At 34.1% G+C, this 22,903-nt stretch overlaps 1 protein-coding gene across 7 annotated transcripts in view; it reads left to right on the top strand.

The window, feature by feature from the left end:
* The window catches only part of MBNL3 (muscleblind like splicing regulator 3), a 126,101-nt gene extending 112,841 nt beyond the window's left edge, over positions 1-13,260 (top strand). For 4 of the 7 annotated variants that reach the window (XM_037046037.1, XM_037046038.1, XM_037046043.1 and 1 more), the window contains 4 exons: positions 894-929; positions 3,430-3,524; positions 4,685-4,758; positions 7,066-13,260. In XM_037046037.1, the coding sequence (XP_036901932.1) occupies positions 894-929; positions 3,430-3,524; positions 4,685-4,741 (188 nt within the window). In that variant the 3' untranslated portion in view covers positions 4,742-4,758; positions 7,066-13,260. The remainder of the gene's footprint in view (positions 1-893; positions 930-3,429; positions 3,525-4,684; positions 4,759-7,065) is intronic. The other 3 variants (XM_037046039.1, XM_037046040.1, XM_037046041.1) reach the window with 3 other exon arrangements.
* The last annotated feature ends 9,643 nt before the right edge of the window (positions 13,261-22,903 follow it).

Below are 22,903 nucleotides of genomic sequence, written 5' to 3'. Positions count from 1 at the left end.
GAAACAGGAGGGAGGTAGGGAGCACTGGGCGGGGGGGCAGGTCAGGGAATATAAGACAGAAAACTGTACTTGAACAAGAATTAAATAAATAAATTTTAAAAATAAAGCCTTGTTAATAGTATAAATATACTAAATGCATAGTAATAGATTCCTGGACTTGAAAAAAATATTGGGCTTAATTGATAAATTAATTAGGTAATAAAGTTTTAAAGAAGCTACTAAGTCTTCTTTAAAGACTAGTTACTAACCACAATAATTTTTATAGTACCATTTAAAAGCACAATTTTTACCATTTTAGACTTTTTTGCTGGATTTGGTTAATTTAAAATCTAGATTTATAAGCCAAAATATCTGAAGAATCCTGTCCCTGTTAATTAATAGCAAATTAGAAACCTCTCATGCTGAGACTCCCCCTCTTTATGAAAAGCCTATTTGCCATATGTTCACATTCAAGCCCTCAGTAACAAGGTGGAAGAGGTAGTGATAGTAGATTAGTGCTCTAAATAGAACTATTGGCATCTGATACCAAACCTTGGTGCATATTTTGAAACTAATACATGTAATAAATAAAATTATCCCTTTAATAACTAAAATTAATTAGGTTGTATTTATCTAAAATAAATAAAAGATGTAATTAAGGTGAGATAATCCTTTTATAGAAAAATTCATATTCATTTTTTTACGTAAGAATCCAAGAATTACTTTGATTACATGGGTGTGTGATCTTAAAACTAAACTGTAATTGCAAACATGTGAAATTACTTGGATTTGCATGTGCTGATTAATTAATATTGTGAAGAATATCTTTCTAGTTAAAATTTATTTCTATCAGTAAAGCTTCAATAATGAAATATCTTTTATTTACTTTTCACACTTTTCTTCATGGTGTACAGGGCAAATACTGTGCATGGCACCTGCTTCAAATATTGGTAGGTTTTATACAAAAATTCTTAACTTTTTATAATCTGAAAAAAAGTGTTTTCTGTTGTGACTGTGAAAGAGATGAATGACTGAATAAAGTGGTTGTATACTTTCTGAGTATTTAAGTTTTAATAGGGTACTGCCTCACATCTTTGTGGAGTCACAATAGTCGTGCCCTCTCAAGTCCTCGTTGTTTGCCACTGTAGCCAAATAATGATGGTCTATTTGCACCCTAAAAATTGTAGCTGAACTATTTTGAAACGTTTCTTAACCTAGCCAGAATGGGCAGTTTTATTCTTTGCCTTACATCTGTTACTAAGAAGTCATAAAATAGTTCAAATGTGCAATGTCTAAACTATAAAAATCCCTCCAAAAAAGTTATCCATAAGATCTAAATTATTTAATACTGAGGTATTTAGAAAGAATGAGTTTAGCAAAGGTAGAACATTCCATAATGTTATATAATGAATTCTATAATATTCTAGGAGGAAGTGCATGTGCATGGAAACTAGGCACAACAGAATAACTTCAAAATGACTCTGGGGATATTTAATTTTTAATTAGTTACACAAGACACTTTATTTAACCACCAATACAATATGGTAGCCATCTCAAAAGTATTTAGTATATCACTAAATACAGAAGAAGACAAGAAAGTGACTTATTTTCCTTTCTAGAATTTCTGGGACGTTCATAGCTCCTATAGCCTCCATGACTACCAGAAATAGACCAGGAGAAAATGGCTCCATTTGATACAAGGAGAAATTATTCCACCCCACCACACCATCTCATATTAATCCAGTTCCTTTAATTCTTTTTGTGAGTTTACAATAATTTGACTTCTATCCCATTGGTCAACCAGAGTAGATGCAAAGCCTAAAAAGGACTAAGAAACTTATTGAGATAAAAACAAAAATTCAAAATGACAACCACATAGTACTAGCATTAACTGGTGACAGAGGTGAGGCTTCTGTTATTGAGGGATTGGCTGTCCCCTGTAAGAACTAAAATCATCTCCATTGATACTAACAGGAACACTATATCCATATGATTAGAAGAACAGACTTCTGCAAGTTTGTAAAATGTGTCTCTCTTTACAATTTGTGACTCAGCTCCCCTGTCCTTTCACGTAAGAACTCTGTGTGGGAATGCAAACTGCGTGATTCAGTACTGCTGCATCCTGTATAGTTGTTGTGCTCCCAAAGGGAAAACAGGAGTGTTTTTAGAATTGATATATTGTACAATAAGGGATATCTATAAGTAATGGTTTACTTGTGATAGGCATAAGGAATAACTACAGAGTTTCTGTTAAGCATCATTTGGGGTACAACTGTAGTTTCTATGGCATTGCATATGTTGATTTTCCTCCCTTCAGGCTATTCATTTTCTCTGTATGCTTTAAAAAATCTAAATTTAATCAATGTAGTTGTAAATTATTGTATATGAATGCTTAACATTCACCCATTAATTCCATGGTTTACTTTCCAATATGAGCTAGAAATGAGAAAACCATCCAAAAAGCATCTTAGAGGAGGTAGAACACTAGAAAAGGCAAAGAGAAAACACCCTGAAACTGCTGTTATAGCTGCTAGCCATTTTTGCTGTAATTTTTGCCATGAAGACAAGATTTTGTCAGATATTTTCTATGAAGTGTCCCATGTGTCTGTCTCCTCTTTGGCCCAGAGCCTGTATAGCACACACTGAATTTGAACAATTGTTAACTTGGAGCATGTGATTTTTGAAGCCACTTAAGACTCCAAGGTATCTTAATTAATTAATTAATTAATTAATTATAGGGACTGATTAAACAAATGATTAAACAAGGCTTAAAATAACCTAAGTTTCTAGGGTTTTGCCAGAACTGTACTTAAAAACCTGCATGTGTAGGCCATTATATTCTTATCTGCTTCCCTACCAAATACCTACCAACTGAACTACTACTTTTTTGCATGTAGATTAGGTAAGTATACATTTAATTGTATACTTTTTAAAATTTAAATTATTTTATTGTTGTTCAATTACAGTTGTCTGTATTAGTGACAGCACTCATATCTACAAGTTAGTGAACCCAAATACCAACTCACAGTTCTCTGTTCCCATTTTGAATGTGCAACCCAGTTTCTTGTCTGCTTAACTAGCTATTCATACAGACAGCCTTGATGACATTAGATGTTATAATATGCAGCCATTGTAAACCCTTTTTGAAATTTGGCCTTTTAATTAAAATAAAATGTGATTCTACTCAAAAGCTAAATGTTGAGAATAATTTCATGTTTCTTAATGTAAACTATAATTGTTTTCCCTTTTCTCTTTTTAAATTTTTTCCCATTCTGTGCTGTGTTGCTTTGCACTGACTGTGATTGCATTTTGCAACCTGGTGTATCCATCATGATGATGCCACATGGCTTATTGCTGTGATACCTACCACACCCCACTTCATCATTTATGTCATGGTTGCACAAATGGTTCACTTTCCCATGTGTCACTTCCATGGTTTCCTGCTGAAAGTGCCCATGATGCACGGTGCTACACCTACCACTGTGTCTGCAGCAACTACACCTGCCACCAGCATTCCCTTTGCTGCAACAGCTACAGGCAATCAGGTTTGACAATTTATTTCACCTAGATAACTATAATGTATTGGTGACAAGCAGTATATGCTTTTTGGATTGGTTAGAGACATTAGTTCATATTCTTATGTGTTTCCTAAGCAGTTGTTACATTTGGAATTTTTATTTTTGTGTTTATTTTAGAGTAGCAATTTTCAACCTGTGTGCTGCAAGAATTTTTAAAGCATGCATTACCTGGCCAGTCAGGGCCACTCACCTATTTTCCCTTAGACTGTCAAATTAAAAAATGACAACAGTCAAGATAACAATGGCCATGTGGTTTGAATGAATCAAAACTATACCTAATTTTGGTCATATTGGCAAAAATATAACATCTTTTGGTGTGCCATGGAATTTTATAAATTACTTTGATAATCACTGTTCTAGAAGGATATATCTACTTTGCTACTTATCCTGAGATGAATCAGCAGTCTTTGCATTTCCAATCAGTTACTAGATATATCTCTTGGTATTCTATATATACAATTGTTGTTACTACACCAATCCTTAAATGTGTATACTGTTTGTTAAATGCTTCCTTACTGGTCAAGAGGTGTATTTGTGTTTTACTTTATTACCATTTTTTGTTATTGTGTTTAAACTTTCACTTAATACAGTCATTACCTTTACCTTCAGATCTACTAGAAAGAAAGCAAGTTAACACATTTCTTTCCAAGGCACAGATATCCCTATAATTATCCAGTAATTATGTCAGAAATTTCTTCTCATACTGACATTAGTGCTTATGTTGTTTTTTATTTTCATTTGCTTTAGGTATTGATAAGCAGGGTCACAAGCAAATTATAAATTTGGGAGAAGTCTTGAAACTGTAAGGAGATACATAAATAATTATTGTGCAATATTATGGCTATTTTGCCTGATTAGAGTGGTAACCATGCTTAAAAACTGCAAGTTCCACTGCTGCTTCAATTACAAGTATGATAACTATATAGCACACAAAGCATTAATTGATTGGGAAAACAAATCAGGTTCTAATCTGTGCTTAGCAAAATTAACTATTAGTGGATACAATTAATATGTTTAAATTTTCCTGTGAATTGATTATATTATTGATTACCATGTCCAAGCAGTGAATAAAATAAATACTTATCTCAAGAAACTATTTTAATCTAAAATCTTTTTTACTGCTATAGATACCCCCATTATCAATAGATGAACTGAATAGCAGCATGTTTGTTTCACAGATGTAGAAGTTACCAGTAGAACAGTAAGTTTCTTTAAGTATTAATATAAGTCATATTTATAGGTGATATCTTTTATTTACACAATTGCATTTGTTAAAGCTTTGGTGAATACTATCAATAGTAGACATTGCTTATAACTTAGAGCTTGATTTAAAGCATTCTAAGTTTTCCAAATTAAATGTAAACAACAAATATCCAGTTCTTATATGAAAGTGACAGCTGGTAGTATATTTTTCCAATAAGCTTACAAATTCTGAAATGTTTTTCCATTCTTAAAGGGGTATGATTTGTTAGATAAATACCGAGATCAGTTTTCAGTTTTAATTCTTTAACATTTTCTAGCTTATTTTTAAAATTAAATTTAAGCAAAGTAATTTTGTCACAATTTGACTGACATGGTTATCTTAAAGATAGTAAGCAATGTGCTTCCCTCTTTCATTATAGTAAATAGTGTTTTTACAGTCTGCCAGTTTGCATTGCTTCCGTGTAAGTCTATCAGAATTGCTCCAGCTGTTTCAAATTTTGAGTGACATAATTTAGTAATTTAATCATTATTTCCATTCATATCATAGCTTTTTTGTATGTGATTTTTGTTGCTTTTGTTGGATTTTTACCCTCTTCACCTTTAATCTTCTCTTTGGCCCAGAGCCTGTAATAACACACACTTAATTTGAGTAATTGTTCACTTGGAGCAATTGTGACTTTTGGAGCATGTGACTTTTGAAGCCACTTAAGACTCTGAGGCATCTTAATTAATTAATTAATTAATTAATTATAGGGACTTATTAAATGAGCGATTAATTCTGAATTTTATACATTAGTCACTAAAAGCCTGAGGTTCTCACAATCAGAGGGTATCATTTGGTTGAAGGAGGCAAGAGTTCTATTCTCTTCATGGACTAGTTTTCCAGAACCTGGCTAGTATTTCTTTCCTGCTAAGGACACACAAGCCCAGAACACTAATTATTTTGGACAGATCCTGTAGCTGACTGTACATTAGATAAATAGGTCCCTTCAATCATAAGAAGATGTTTTAAAAATATACCCCTGAGTAAGTGGAATAACTGAAGTAGCTGTGAATTGTAGTAATTTTCATGGGTATAATTTAGGAGAATGGCAGCTTCACAGTAAGTGAATGGATCAAAAAAACTATGGTACATATACACAGTGGAATTCTATGCAGCACGAAGAAAGAAGGAGATCCTATCCTTTGCAACAGCATGATGGAACTGGAAAGCATTATGCTGAGTGAAATAAGCCAGGTGTTGAAAGACAAATACCATATGATCTCACCTTTAACAGGAAGCTAGCAACAAAACAAACAAGCAAGCAAAATAAAAACAAAGACACTGAAATAGAGAACAGGGGGACAGCGACCAGAGGGGAGGGAATTTCAGGGAGAAAGGGGGAAGGATTTACAGGAACTAGTATAAAGGACACATGGACAACAACTAAGGGGGGTGGAAATGGGAGGGAGGTGGGGAGCACTGGGGGGTGGGCTGGGATGGGAGTAAAAGACAGAAAACTGTACTTGAACAAGAGTTAAATAAAAATTATTACAAAAAAAGAGAATAGCACTAAATATAAGACTGGGTTTTGGAAACACTTCCATGATTCTCATGCATTGTTTTATATCAAGGTAAACAAACTTGTCAAATTAACTTCCTAACAAAACATGTTTGGGAATAGTGATTCATTCTTGTTTGATTCCACTAGAAACTGTAGAGGTATTTAGCACATAATAATCACTTTAATATGTAAGAGGTATTGAAAATTTTTCCAAAAATTCAAAAAATATAATTTTGTAAAATATAATATAGTACCTATATTTCATACTTAGGCTCCAATGCATTCAGATAAATTGTTTAAAGTTTATTTAATATCTGTATATTTTGAATGGTTGGAGTCAAGTATGTTTTTTCTTTTATTTTTCAACTACAATTGACATTAAATATTACTTTATATTCATCTCAGGTATAAGCATGTTTTCTTCTATACTTGTTGAAGGAAGTGGATGCATAGGTAGATGTTCATCAACAAGTTTTGGCATTTTGCAGATAATACATTAAACAATTGAGGTTATCTCTGTTAACTTAGGACAGTTCTGCACATTAGCACTCAATGAGAAGCATACACTATCATGGTACATGACTCTAAAGACTATCTCCAACAGCCCAATTTTTAGAGATGTTGAATATGAAATTCACAATGGGGAATATCTTGGCATAGTTCACATAAAAAACTGAAACATGAACCAAGTATACTGACCCCTGCTTGAATAAGCCTTTAATATTTCTCATTCTTTTTTTTTTTTTTTTTTTGCATTTCAGTTGAAATTCTGAACAACAGAGTTATGGAATACCAGAATCTCTCCGTCAGAGCCTCCATGTAGCCTTTCTATATATAGTGTTGTATGTCTTCTTCTACCAACACAACAATCAGCACGGCGCAGTCAATATAGTAAACAAAACAAAAATACCAACAAATTTAAATAAAAACAAAGCATTTAACAATCAATGGAGATGTTAAAACAAAACGTGAATAGAAAACTGCCATCTATTTTATTTGGATTATTAGGTAGAACACTACCATAAAATTTTGTAATTTGTCACATTATTCTTTGTGATTTTCTAATAACTATTATGCTGAGTGAATCTCCACAATGAATTTTTGGCTTACTGTGCATTCTAAGTGGATAAATGTTTAACTGTTTTGAAGTGTTTCCTTACTGTTTTGTTTATGCAGTAGCCTATTGGGTTGATTTAAAAAGGTAAAAATTATATCCAAAGATCATTTTCCCATTATTATATTGTACTGTATTGTGGTATATTGTGTTGTGTTAGGTTTTTACATACTATGGAGATTTGCTGTAATATGTGTGGTTTTTGGTATCAACTAAAATGTTACTAATGGTTAACAGAAATACATATGCTTGTGAAATATGACAGGTTAATGTTAATATGCTCTCTCTGTTTAGAATATTTCTGGAGGATTCTGAGGGCAGCCATTTAAAAGGCCTCACTTCTCAGTGTTTGCAAAACCTGTTCATAAACATCCATGTAAATAATTTATAGCTGCAAATTTGACCTTGCATAATATGATTACATTAGTAGATTCATTATTAGATTATTTCTGAGGAGATATAATTACCTGCTAAAAAGAGGGAACTTCTTAACAACATTAATCCCTAATTTCAGTCTTTAAACATCTCGGAAAACTAGAATTTATCTTTAAATACATTTCTTAGCATTTATGCTGAAAAGTATGTAAAGTGCCCATTATATTTTTTGTGGCTGAAGGATTTAGACACACTCTTAGGTTGAGTGTCTAAAACAGCCATTTGTCATCCTCAGCTGAAAAATTGGTACTTGGAGGCTTAAAGTTATGCTAATTACAGGTTATAAATTTAACAGGGAGATGGGAATGTGGAGACACTTTTTATATATTGGAGGAAAGCCTGTAAAAAGCATTGCAATGTATCCTTTTACAGAAGAGCCATTTCTGAATCCAAATGACTCATGCTTTTTAGACTACACTGAATAGTAAGTAAGATGCAATCTAGCAAGATTAGTCAGGGCGAAAGAGAATTGGTTCTAAGTGAGGCCTTTCCTCCCCAAATGGACACACTTTTATATTGATCACAGTTGGGTCCTGAGTATAGCTTTGGAAAAATGGCAAAAGTGGGGAGGAGGATAGGAAGACATTTAAAATTATTCTTTGATTTATTTAACAGTTTTAGGAAGGATGTCACAGTTGGCTTTAGCTCCAATTTAGCTGAGTTTTCAGTTTTGTTAAACATTTATTGAAGGAGCGAGTACTTATGATATATGTCAGATGTTGCCGTCCCAAAACTTTATTAACAGCAGAGTCTCTCTCATCATATATAATGTTGATTTGTATTTGTATTTTTATATGTATTTTGGAAATTATAAGAGAGGTTTTTAAGACCTTTTGGATGAGACAGATTGGCTTCACTCCACAGAGCTGAGCTGAATTCACATTACTAATTCTTATCAAATACTTTTAACCAAGTAAAATACTAATTAATTCTTACATTATGTGACATACCCCTCCTCTTTTTTCAGTCGTTAAAGTTACTATTATTATATAGTGGTGGAACCATATGATAGTTTGTATCAATGCAGATTTAATATTTTCTACTAAATATATATTCTCTCATTGGTAAGTGTGAAATCATCAATTTTGATGTTTATAACAAGTTGGTTTTATACTTCATGAAAATGACAAAGAAAATCTGATGGATACCTTAAGCAGGCTAGTATGCTTGAATCACTGAACAATGGAGTTGGTAAAACTTTTTCACGTTGATGAAACTGAGGCCTAGGGTATGTGATTTGCCCACGGTTACCTACCTTTTTGGATACAGTTGGACTCAGAAGTATCTCCTGACTCCCAGTTGTTCCTCTGTTTCACATCGTTCATGCTTCAAAACATTTGGAACTCCATCCCAAAGCAGATCAATTTGGGTCAAAATACAATAGATCGAAAATAACTCTTTAATAGTTAATGATATCCTCTTAATTTTAATGATCAATCCAGTCACAATCATCAGTGATTTGTAAATGGGTTTCCTTTTACGGAACCATTGCCATCTGTTTACAGTATTGTCTGGAGTTAAAGAACAAGAGGTTTCCTAACTTTTACCTATTGTTTTTGAACCACTTAATTTCTCTTTCCTCAAATCTTAACATTGTTAGAGAAGAAAGGAGAGTACATCTTTATGAAATTACTCATGTTTGGAACTGAATTATGTATATCCTATGTCAGCGCCACTCCAGAAGGGCAGAGCTGATCACAAAACTCCAGGAAGGCTGCACCTGAGCTAGTCTGGATGTATCCCTAAAGGAGATAGAGAAGTTTGGTGGGGCACAATGAACTTTTTGTGTAGTTTGACATTTTGATGCAACATATTGTATCATTTCATTTTTTTAAACTTCTGGTGAAGGTGTACATAGACAGTACACCTGGAGCGCAGGTGTTTTCATGTTACTTTAAGCACTGGAAGACAGGTTTGGTGAAGAATATTTAGGGTAGTTCATTTTTGGGTGCCACCAGTTTTGATGTTGTTAGCATTGAAATATTGCTTTATAGATGAGTTTAAAGAAAGTCAAAGTACTGAAGTTTTTGATGCAGATGCAAAAGAATTTTGACATAAATGGAATTTTAAGATAACATTCTTTAAATTAGTTGTGCAATGACTTGTTCAACTTATCCTTATTCAAGAAAAGAAGATCAGTCATTAGACTATAAATTTTCAGATAAAGAGAAGTCACAAAACTAATCAGTGACTCTAAACAAAAATTTACTGAATGAATTGTATATATAAAATTCTAATCATTTGTGATTATTAGTTGACATTTTATAAGCTTTGTAATTTGCAAGGGTCTCTATTTTTACTTATCCAAAATTGTTTCTGTTTATTTCTCTTAGCTTTTTGCAAAAATATGTGAGAGTGCTGAAACATAGACAAAATAAGTCATGTATATAGAGAAAATAATCTAAAAATTATCTCTTAAGAGGGCTTTAGTAGTGTCAATTTTTAAAAAGCACTGTGACCATAACATGAGTATAGAGATTGATATTAAATCAAAATTAAATGGATTCATAAAATTTCTATTAAACACAGTATTTGCTTTTGCAAATGGAGCATGATTCCACAACCAGCTATTGCATTTCATTTCACTTGTTTAGATTAGTCTATAATTTCTAGTTGATCATGGTGTGAAAAGCGATCTTCCCCCAACTCCATCAATCTCCTCCATTTGTTTTTGAACATGTTTTAAAGTACTTTTATCTTGCCAAAGTTGTTTTCCTACATCACTAGGTTGTATTCACTAACTGACAGCCTTACCAGCTCTCCAATTTGGAAAGAAGCAAGTACTTCCCCACTACCACCAGCAGGAACTGAATGAAATTAACTTTTACAACTTGACTCTATTTTTAATGGCATGATCATTTAGCACAGTAATGTATAAATAAGGACAACATTGGCAGTAAATTTTATTAAATAACATGTAAGGAAGGCCTGTATGCTATTTGGAATGTTATTTGACTCTTTCCCCATTCCTTTGGAGACAGTAGATGAGGATGCTCTTAGGTAAAATGCAGCTGCAAAGTTTCTGAGTTATTTTAATCTGTAGGGTAGGATGTTATATATAGACAGGTTAGAAACTGGAATCCTCTTTTATTTTTTTATCTCTTCTGCACTAAACACACATTGAAATAGAAATAGGGAAATATGATTTCTCAATTCTGTTGAATAGATTTAGAAAAATAGTGCCCTAATTTTAATTTTACCAGCTCCTGTTAAAGGCAGTAGAATAAATAATATGTAAAAGCATATAACATTTGGAAATTTAGTTGATAACCTAATCAAACTGTGAACATAATGAGAAATTAAGGTTCTTAGCACCAAACTCAGTAATTGGTGCCATCTTTTAATTTTACTTGTTAGTTTTTAAGGTTTTGATTTTAGTAGTTTTTATATATCTCTTAGTAACTAATGAATTTACTTTTGAAGGAGAGTTAGAGAAATTTTAAGATTTTGCTACATGTATATATTCAACCTGGTTAGATAAGTTCTAAACTGACACTGAAGCATGATAAGATATAGATTGTAATACATAACTATTCTTTACAGTTCACAGTTTAAGAACAAACTTACTTTATATACAAATAATAATTTTAACTAATTATATTTAGTTGTTGCTTTAGCAACAAAACTACAACATGGCTACCTTCAGACACCTTTTTGGTGAAAGTTTTACTTGTACACTATACATAGTTTTAACAGTATGCACATGTAGAAGATACATCTCAAATCTCAGAAAATGTATGTTGATTTATTTTTTACCCCCAATTTCCATGTGAAAGCTTAATTTGTGTCCTTGTGTGGCTTTTTCATAAAAAAGTTTACAAGATGTGGATTCTAGAATTTGAGTTTATGGCCTATATAATTTGTTGTTGGATAGGGAGATTCCACAGTATTTAGACTTCAAAACACAATTGTGGTATTTATAATACATTACTGATCTTTTTTCATAGCTTCATTTATTCAAAATTATTTAAGTGGCATAGTTATTAGCTGCAAAAATTCTCTTTTCTAGAGTTACATATTTAAACAAATATATCCAAATAAGGATTAAAGAATGATGAAAACATATTATGAAATTAATGCATTTGTGAAACCATGCATAAAGATACCGTGGAATGACCCCTTAACAGTGTTCAAGAGACATATGCTGCAGTTAACTGATTGTCTCAGTTAGGGTGCGAATGTGTGAGACACACCTTTTTTGCACTTATGTACATAGTCCATGAAAGCAATCCTTGGAGCTTTTTTTAATATAGTAAGTCTGTGAGGATAGTGGAAAAGTTAGTAAGAGAGAGTTATTTCTAAGGCTTTGAGATGGAGGGGTTTATTTGCTGTAAGACTTAACTAAACATCATGTTGCTTTGCTATTGTGGAGGCTTTTTAGTTTGCTATAGCTGATCAAAAGAGTGGACTGGTAACAGGTAACAGCTTATCTTCAGCTAGGAGCACTGAACAAGAGTAAAACTACTTTATCCTTTAGCAAGACCACTAGCAAAGATTGTTTGCTTTTTAAAGTAATCCTCTCTATATTATCACATACACACATATACACACACCAGGCAGGTTTCTATCTGAGTTTTTTTTTTTTCAGTGATTTCAAGTAATGAAATACCTTGCAAATCCTGAAATGGATATTCCCATTATGATCAAATTAGACTGCATCTGTCACAGAAAATTATCAATTGATATATATCAGTTACATAAATTAAAATGTATTTAAGTGGCAAATTGTTAATGTTTACCACTATTTCCCCATTAGGATCCAGAACCCAAAACCAAATTGGCAACCATTGAAAAGGTTTAATTTAACAGTTAAGTATGACCAGTATTGGGCTTTTCATTCCCTTCAACAAAGGGAAATATGTTCCTGCCACAACTTTGTAAATGATTCTATTTGCCTTATATTTGTTCACTGAAAGCTGTTTTCTGATTTAACCTTTAACAGGTTAAGGTTAGAAAGTACTTCACTGTGCCACTTCCGCCTTTAACTGTTTTAACTAAACAGACGAGAATCAGCTGAAATCTTACATACATAGGAGCTGGGAAAGAATGTTTCAATCACACCATCTCTGCCAATTTCAGCTCCCACATCACCCACACATCACCCTTAAATTTTTTGTTGCCTTCAAAGAGATCTAGAAAAGGTCGAGGTTAGAAAGTTTTAACAATAGATCACTACAGGTACTTTGAGTCCTTCACATCTTGGGACTTGCTGCCCTTGCCCTGGAGAAAGAGCCCATCCTGGGGTTGAGGGAGTTACTAGTATTGCTACCCGCTTTGATATTTTTCAGTTACAGAGACAGGAAATTAAGCCAAAGCTAGAAAGCAATCCAAGCCTTATAGTTCTCCAATAGCTCAGGGCCAGTTGGTTAAATTTTTTTTCCCTTCAGCCCGTATCACTTAGAATCAACTATACAACTAGCAGTCTAACCATCTGACCAGCATTTTCAATGATATAAAATGTAAGCATTCACTTATTCTGCAGTTAAGAACTCCAGCTTTAATCTTATCACCGACATATTTTTTCGTATGGCCTTGTGAATGTATAGCCACAAGAATATAGTATCATAAGGTCAATAAAAATACGGTAAGATTTTAAGTCAGGAAAAATCACTTGTAAAATAGTAAGAATGAACCTAGATATCCAAATTATTTATGGCAGGATATGTCTTGGCAGCCAGTGGATCTCACTCTTTGGAGCTTAAACAAGGTAGCTGTGTTTAAATATGTAAAACTAGAGAATAAAGTATAACAAAATATGAATAACTTGAGGCCAAAAGAGGACCTTGCTGTTAAGACCAGGAAAAGGGGTTAGTTGACTAATTCACACAGTTTCCAGCTTCTCCATTTGTCTTCACCTGGAAGAGAACCACCATTTAATAAGCCAAATCAGATTATTACAGAGAAATGTTATGTTTAAATAGAACCCATTCTTAATTATAGTGCTATATCTAAAAGAAAAAAATGTATTACCATGAAGTAAGTCACTACTATTTTCAGATACTGCAAAAAAATCTTTACTAGTCTTCTCCTACATCATATTACTTTAATAAAATACCTCTGTAACAAGACCTAAAAGTAACACCATTTTAAGCAGTGCTCCTCCCCCTCAAAAACCACACAACCTAAATATTTATCTGTCATAGCACTGCATGGTTTTAAAGCTTTATTTCTGTATACAGGATGCTATTTGTTAATAATGGAAACCAAATTATTTTGTTGCTGTCTTTTGTGTCTAGCAGTTGAGAGAATGATGTAACTATCATATCATTGGATTCTGGGGTTACCCTTTTTCAAAATAAATTTCCTGTTATGGTTTTTGTTGCTGCTTTAATTATTAGAAAGTGAACCATTTGTTATCATGGTCACTAATTAAAATAATTTAAGATATTTTTTAAAGATGTTCTTAAATGTAGTTTTTTTTAAGGGATAATTCTCCACATTTATAGAACAACAATCCAGTATAATGTAGAAAATGAAAGTACATATTTAGGAAAAAAATTTAATTTAAAAATATCTATAGATGAGAAAATTATTAGCTCTGTAACAATTATGAATTTTGAGTACAATATTTTAGATATATAAACTTCTCATAATACTTAGCCTCCAAAATGCAATAGCTCATTCCTTCAACTGCTATCAATAGGCATGTGCTTTGATTTTTGTTTTTTTCAAGTTATAGTGCTGTACTGCTTTTTTGTGTTTAAAAGTGTGTACTATACAATTCACTTTAGTATGCTATTACTATGTCTATTTTTGATCTTTTAATAAAATGTTAAATTTCTTGGTATATGTCTTTTTATGAATCCATTTCACGCATCAGGAGTTCACTTAAGAGCTATTCATATTCTAGAATATTAATCATAACATTTAGTAATTCTAATACAAATTTAAGTTTGTGATTTGTTCAATGTTATATTTCATACATGGAATAAATTTATTTCCAAATATACCTTCAGTATTTTAAATTATATATAATATATAATATATATAATACATCCATTGTATTATTTGTATTATTTCTACAATAGTGAAGTTACTAACACAAGGAAGACACATATATTTTATTAAATGAAAATTTAAAATTTTGGGATAATTCTTACTGGTTTCAATTGTGCTTCAGAAATTCAGGCATATTCTAAGATATATTAGAAGTTTGTGTTTTCCAGTTATTCATTCCTACCGTGCATTTTAAATGCAACATATGAAACCAGTGCTGTTCATTTTGTTCTGTTCAAGATGGGCATCAATGGTTTTTTAACAATGGGACGTGTGGATTTTTTCATTAAAATGTTTTCTCTCACTTAAAATCAGTTTTGTCCAATAAGTGACAGGAATAAAAGGATAATCATTTTTGGTTTTTAAGAAAGCAAAATGTAACTTGGTAATACTTTATTCTGTCAGGTTTCTAAATAATTAAAAACACTTGATTGTGAACTTCTCATTGGCCACTGTTAAGTATTGGAGGTGATAGAAAACTGTAGTGAAGAAGCTTTGGATAAGAGGTTGTGACAGAATAAAGTATTATTGTTCACAGGTCTATAACAGTGAAAACGGGTAGGGAGGAGGTTTGGTTCCTGTCGAATATCAGCTGAATCATTCAGTGCTACTAGTTCCCTCACCTCTTGTGCTCTACTATTTCCAAGTGTGATTCCCATTATGGCATTTTTTGATAAGCCAAATTTGATCCCTTTGATGTGTTGTGCTTGTTCCTGTGAGTCTGTGATAACCCCAGCACCAAAACCAATTCAGTATATAGACATTTACAAGAGATGTTTGGCCTCTTCAGAATTCAGTTTATGTCTTTCTCTTTGAAGCTGCTGAATGACAGGTAAGAATTCAGGTCGGGTTTTCTTGATCATCATGAAAATGGAGTTTCTATTGGGCAGAAGAATGTTGACCCACAGGCAAAACCAGATGGAAACCAAGTTTACCTTGACACTTTTCAACCTCTTTTCCCACCATCCTTCTAAGCCCCTCCTTTTTTCATCCCTCCTAGTGTCCTCTGGCCCTCTAGAAGTCCCATAGTAGCAATTTATCAGGCTTGCTTTCCAGGTAGATCTGGACTTTTCTCCTCCAGAGCTTTCCTGTTGGACATCTCAGGCCATGGAAAGCAGCTCATAGTTGTGACCTTAAAAGTAACTCACATTACATTAAAGCCTGACAATGAATGCTTAATGTGCTGCCACTCATGGGAGTGTTTGTATTTTAAAAAGCATGACTCTCCAGTGATCAAATATTAGATGGCCACATGTGTAGATGAGGGAGATATGTTATACTGAAGCAAACCACTAGCCACTTGAATTCCCATGGATGAGTGGTGCAATCATTTACCCCCTCGAGAAGGCCTAAAAAAGGGAGACCCGCCATTTTGTTACTGCCAGGAAAGTTCTGATAAAATAATGAGTCTAAAATAGTGAATATCCCAAAATTCAACAGACTAGAAACCACTCACATGGTCAGCATCTGTAGTAGAAAGCATGACACAATGATAGTCGTACAGAAATGTGATACATAATCACATATCTGCAGTATTCTACGAACTATAGAAATGATCCCTGAAAGTATAGTCTTTATATCTGCAGTATTCTAATGCCTATACTTGCTAATATTAAACAAATGGACACACATACTCCATTTTTTTACTTGGCTCTTTTCTGTACTAGAAATAATCAGTTAATTTAGCCCTCCCAGTAAGGTTTTCCTTTCAGGGCCTGGACTTACACTTCTTCTTTAGGCAGGAGGACGGTGAGAGTCTGGGGAATAAAAGCCAGGAGTTCAAATGGTAGAAATGGAAGCCACCCAGATATAACGATGAGATTTGGAAGGGAAACAGAAGGTCTGATTTCTGCCCTTACACATAAATGCCAAAAACAAAAGCACAACATTCTGAAGTAGATACAGAAATCAGTATAAGAAGGAAGTTCCTGTCAGTGCAGCCCAGAATTTTGGAACTGTGCATGAAAATAAAGTGGAATGTAGAGGCAGGCAGGGCAACAAGTGCAAGACAAATCACAGGTTTTCCTATTGAGGGAGAGGGAGTTTTCTCCCCATAAGTGATTCAGTGTATTGCATGCATTTACAAGTGCAAACAGATTGGTGAAAAAATCAGAGTACCAGTGTGTGAATATCAGCAAGCAGTAACAACAGCACCTTTTATGAGACTGACACGCTACCTACTGTGCTAACGAGGCACCTACAACAGCACCTTTTAAAGGAGACAACCTAGCAGATTCCATTAATTAATTCCATTAACAACTGGACTTGAGAGAATGCAGAAGGAATTTGAGGAGTCTCTGCATTCAGCATATTTCTAGAGATGTGACAGTTATAAAAGATGGTGGTCAGCCCATTGAGGATCAATGTAGGTCTCAAGACAAGAGTAAGAAAGAATATCATAACTGAGACTTTGCTTTAACCTTCATGATCTGAATAGCTGAACGATTCTGTGTTCAGGAAATTGGCAGCTAAGAGCCAATTATATGTGTGTGCTTTTGATAACTAATAAATGTATGTGTAATTCTATCAAAGTGTTTTGGTCTTTCTCAATTTCTATTCACAAAATATCATGTTAAAGAGATCTATGGGCTGTTATACTTGGAAAACCTGCACCCATATAAATCCAGGCAATCGATGGTCACAGTTTGGGCCTCCAGGCAGAGATTGCTAATAAATGAGACATTTGTGTTAACAGTCACACCTCAATTTGAATTGTGTACAGAACCTCACTGAATATCAAGCATTTACTGTAAACTGAACACTAGCCAATGATAGAGACCACTGTAATAAGTTACCCCTTTCTCCTGATGGACACCATCAGAGGTATTCTAGACCCTAAAGTGCTTGGGACTTCAAGAGTCATTAGGATGAGATTGTGGAGTCAAAGCAGTACCCAAACCATTCAGGAACAGTGGCCAAGGAGTGTCATACATGCAGCCACATCCTCTGTTGTTCTCTACTCTATACATCCAGGAGAAATGTCCCTGTTGTAAAAATAAAAATGTACAGATCCAGATATTGTTAGGGGACTTAGAGAAAGGTAAGTCCAAGAATTACTTTTGAATAACAATAGACTAAGAAAACATTTAAATAATATTTTAAATTACTGTGTCCACATTTAGTGTTTGGCCATTTGACCTACCCTCCACATTACTGGCCATGTCATTTTTCTAATGACAAAAATTGCTTACTTCATTGCCCTGACTATAAATCTCCCATAGCTTCTCATGGACTATGGAATAAAGCCTAACCTCTAACAAAAGACTCTTCCTTGCTTTGGCTTTAAGCTTGCCTTCTAGCTTCATCCTCTCCCTTCTTCTGTAATGTGAGCACTCCAGACAAACCAAAGCATTTTGGGGGAAATATAATGACAAATGAGGTCTTCTTCCAATCAAAAAGTCCTCCTCACGAAGGTAATAGTGGAAGAAAACATTTTAATTATTGAATAAACATTAAACCAGAATGTTATGTGCATCACAGGCAAGCTACTAAGAGATTGCAAAGATAGAAAGAAATCTCACCTCATTATACAGCCAAGCAGATACAACCAATCACATACATGTTTTCAAAATTAACCACAATTATACTCAAAAAAGAGGACTTGGTAGCAACTTTTATCATTCATAGTGTGTTCTTACTTTATCATCATAATTGGGAGACCACTTGTGTTGACTTCATTCATAGGAGAAGTCCACATGAAATAGTTTTGTAAACTGGAGCAAGGTGCTCAAGGAAATTAGGCTGCTTTATCATAGGAAATAGGGCTCTACTGTCCTTGATATTTGCATTTTGAAGAGATGATTCCCAGGTCCTTAGGGAAACATTCTGGAAGTTGTGAGACTAATGAAAGGCTTATTTAGCCAGTATAAATATTTAAATACATTCGAAAAGGACAAGGAAGGAAATTTTGAATGAAAAGGGAAGGGATGGAAGAGAAGTCTCTTCCTTTACTTTCCACAAGGAGAATTTAGCACCTTATTTTAAATTTGTATTTACTTTTATACTACTCACCCTTCCCCAGATACATACCACAGTCCACATATCTGTGCTATTTTTCTCTCCACTTGGAGAAACATCTTCCCCTATTCTTCCTCCTCATTTTTCTCATTATTCATCAGGTGGTCTGTTTGTCTATCTATCTATCTATCTATCTATCTATATCAAATTCATCACTCAAGGTATATGAGATATCAACTTTTCCTTCCTTGAGGTCTTTTCTGGCCTTACCAGATACCACTGAGATATGCAGCTAATATTTATTTAGTGCTTAGGAGATCATCTCAAAGCTCAGGAACCACTTTTCCTTCAGTGCTTTTAACATTGTCTATATGACTCTGCCATTAAACTGGGCTTCTGAAGAGCAAAAACCCAGGTCTAGTTGATCTTGATATCCTTTATAGTGTCTCAAACAATAGCTTCATAGTGAATGCATAATAGATTTTTTTCAGAAACAATCAACTAAGAAATCAAGATACTTTTATTGTAAAGAAAAAACATTATTCAAATAAAAGGGATTTATGTAATGATATAAGGTAATTTCACAAATTCCAGTTGCAGAAAGAACTGGGCTTCCTGGAATGCTGGAAAGTTATCAGCTAGCACTCTCTCTTTCTCTTTCTCTTTCCCTTTCTGCAAACCACCTTTCTCCACTTACTTGTCAGCCACTTCCAAAATTGTAATTTTATCCTTCCTAACAGTCTATATCAGTGATATCCTGAACTCGAAGCACCTGAAAGTCTTGTAACACATAGATTGCTGGGACTCACTCAAGAGTATCTGATTCAGTACACATGAGATGAGGCATGATAATTTGCACTTCTAGCAAGTTACCAAATGATTCTGATTATCTGGGGACACAATTTGAGAATGATTCCTCTATTTTACCTTCTAGCTTGGTTCCTCAGAAGTAATTGACTCAGTCACTGGGCCCCAATATTTAATTCTGTTAAGAGAGAATTTGATTGGTATGTCAAATGTTCATCCCTGTAACATTCAGTTCAAGCCAAAAGGTTGGAGTCACATGATACATAATAAAGGGTTGCATCTTTGAGGTTATGGGCTGGAAAACTTTTCAAAGAAGGTGGATCTGTAGTATAGTCACTCCAATGGCTCCTTTTAAAGCTATGAGAATTTCCACACTAAACTAAACATAGGTATTTACTCTACACAGCTCAATCTCCATAGCAAATAGAGACAATAAGAACATGACCTTTTATTGGACATCTCCAGCCAATCATCTGAAAGTAAATGACTCTTTATATCATCCCTAAACTCATAATATCCCTTCTCAAATATGCTGCCCCTCCACCCAGTTGTACAAGCAAAAAACCTGGGAATCAATTTTGACTCCTCCAACCCCACCATCTGTATACAATGTATCAAGTCCTGTCAATTCTATCTTCTTGTGAGTTTCTCTATTCCAACTATAACCGGTCAGTTTAATCTGACATCCCCCTCCAGTGTTGCTTTCCTCTAATCAGTTCTTCACATGACTGTCAGAATGATCTAAGACAACTTACTAGTCTTAGATCTTGGGACAGCTGTATTACGCCTGAGGCAGGTAAAGCCTGGGCCTGTCTTTCCAGTAACATGCAGCTGCAAGTTTACCTATTTCAGAATGCATACAAAAATTACCATGCTATGTATACAATAGTGTAATGTGAAAAAAAGAAAATCTCTGATCTAAAACACAAGTTTGACTGCATAACTACTTTCCTCAAAGCCATTCAATTATCCCCGGTAGCTATCCAGATAAAGAAAAAAAACAGGTTATGATAGCCTATAACATCTGGAATGACCCACTCTCTGTCTACTACCCTAGACTCATGTCTTGCCACTTACTGCCTTGGAATTGCTACTTTAACAGCAGGTAAATGCTTGTAGTTTTCAGCAAATACCCTGTTGTTTCATGCCTGTAAACCATTGTTCATGGTTTCCCTTTTTGCATACTTTATTTTTTTAATTTTAATTGTTGATTGTTGATCAAGTACAGTTTTCTGCCCTTTTTATCCATTCCCAGCACACACCCCAGGCTTCCCCACCTCCCTCCCATTTCCACCCCCTGCCCTTGTTTTGGACCATGTGTCCTTTATACTTGTTTCTATAAACCATTCCCCTTTTCCTCTGAAATTCCTTCCCCTCTCCCCTCTGGTCACTGCCAGCTTGTTCTCTACTGGTTATATTTGGTTATATTTTGCTTGCTTGTTTGTTTTGTTGTTTAGGTTCCTGTTAAAGGTGAGATCATATGGTATTTCTCTCTCACCGCCTGGCTTATTTAGTTTAGCATAATGCTTTCCAGTTCCATCCATGCTGTCCGAAAGGGTAGGAGCTCCTTCTTTCTTTCTGCTGCATAGAACTTCATTGTGTAAATGTACCATAGCTTTTGATCCACTCACTTACTGATGGGCACCTAGGTGGCATCCAACGCTTGGCTATTGTAAATTGTCCTGCTATGAACATTGGGGTGCATAGGTTCTTTTGGATTGCTGTTTCAGGGTTCTTAGGATATAATCTTAGCAGTGGAATTGCTGGGTCTTATAGGCTGATCCATTTTCAGTTTTCTTAGAAAATTCCATACTGTTTTCCATTGTGGTTGTACTAGTCTGCCATCCCACTAACAGTGCACTAGGGTTCCCTTTTCTCCACAACCTCTCCAACACTTGCTGTTTGTTGACTTGTTTATGATGGCCATTCTGGCTGGTGTAAAGTGGTATCTCATTGTGGTTTTAATTTGTGTCTCTCTGATAGATAGCAATAGTGAGTATTTTTTCCTGTGTCTCTGGACCCTCTGTATGTCCTCCTTGGAGAGTGTCTATTCAGTTCCTTTGCCCACTTTTTAATTGGGTTGCTTGTCTTCTTAGAGTAGGGTCATGTGAGTTCTTTATATATTTTGGAGATTAAACCCTTGTCTGAGGTATCATTGGCAATATGTTTTCCCATATGATTGGTTCTCTTTTTATTTTAATACTGTTTTCTTTAGCCATGCAGAAGCTTTTTATTTTTATGAGATCCCATTTGTTTATTATTTTCTTTATGTTCCGTGCTGTAGGGGACATATCAATGAAAATGTTGCTGCCTGAAATATCTGAGATTTTCCTGCCTATATTCTCCTCCAGGACTTTAATGGTACCAGTACTTATATTTAAATCTTTTATCCACCTTGAATTTATTTTTGTTTATGGTTAAGTTGGTGCTCGAGTTTCTTTTCTTTCTTTTCTTTTTTTTTTTTTTTTTTTTTTTTTTTTTTTTTTTTTTTTTTTTTTTTTTTTGCATGTAGCCGTCCAGTTCTCCCAACACCATTTGTTGAACAGGCTATTTTTCTCCATTTTATGTTGCTTCCCCATTTGTCAAATGTTAATTGACCATAGAGATTTGGGTTTATTTCTGGGCTCTCTGTTCTGTTCCACTGGTCTATGTGCCTGTTTTTAATCCATACTAGGCTGTCTTGATCACAGTGACCTTGTAATACAGTTTGGCATCAGGTATTATAATCCCTCCTACTTTGTTCTTGTTTCTCAAAATTGGAGCAGCTATTTGTGGTCAGTTATGGTTCCATATACATTTTTGAAGTGTTTGTTCTATGTCTGTGAAATATGCCATTGGTACTTTAATTGGTATTGCATTGAATCTGTAAATTGCTTTGGGTAGTATGGACATTTTGATGATGTTCATTCCTCCAATCCATGAACATGGCATATGTTTCCATTTGTTTGTGTCTTCCTTGATTTCTTTCTTCAGTGTTGTGTAGTTTTCTGAATACAGGTATTTTACCTCCTTGGTTAGGTTTATTCCTAGATATTTTATTTTTCTTGTTGCTGTATCAAATGGGATTTTTTCCCTTGATTTCTGTTTCTGCTGTATCATTGTTGGTATACAAAAATGCCTTTGATTTCTGGATATTGACTTTGTATCCCACTGTTTTGCCAAATTTATTTATTAGTTTGAGGAGTTTTTCGGTAGAGGCTATAGGATTTTCTATTTACACTATCATGTCATCTGCAAAAAATGACAGTTTTTTTTCCCTCCTTTCCAATTTGCATGTCTTTTATTTCATT

Source organism: Sturnira hondurensis, unplaced genomic scaffold, assembly GCF_014824575.4.
Source record: "Sturnira hondurensis isolate 20B ecotype Veracruz unplaced genomic scaffold, ASM1482457v3 Scaffold0004786, whole genome shotgun sequence".
Taxonomy (NCBI): domain Eukaryota; kingdom Metazoa; phylum Chordata; class Mammalia; order Chiroptera; family Phyllostomidae; genus Sturnira; species Sturnira hondurensis.
The sequence above is the reverse complement of the archived record's forward strand: the minus strand, read 5'-3'. Positions and strand labels throughout refer to the sequence as shown.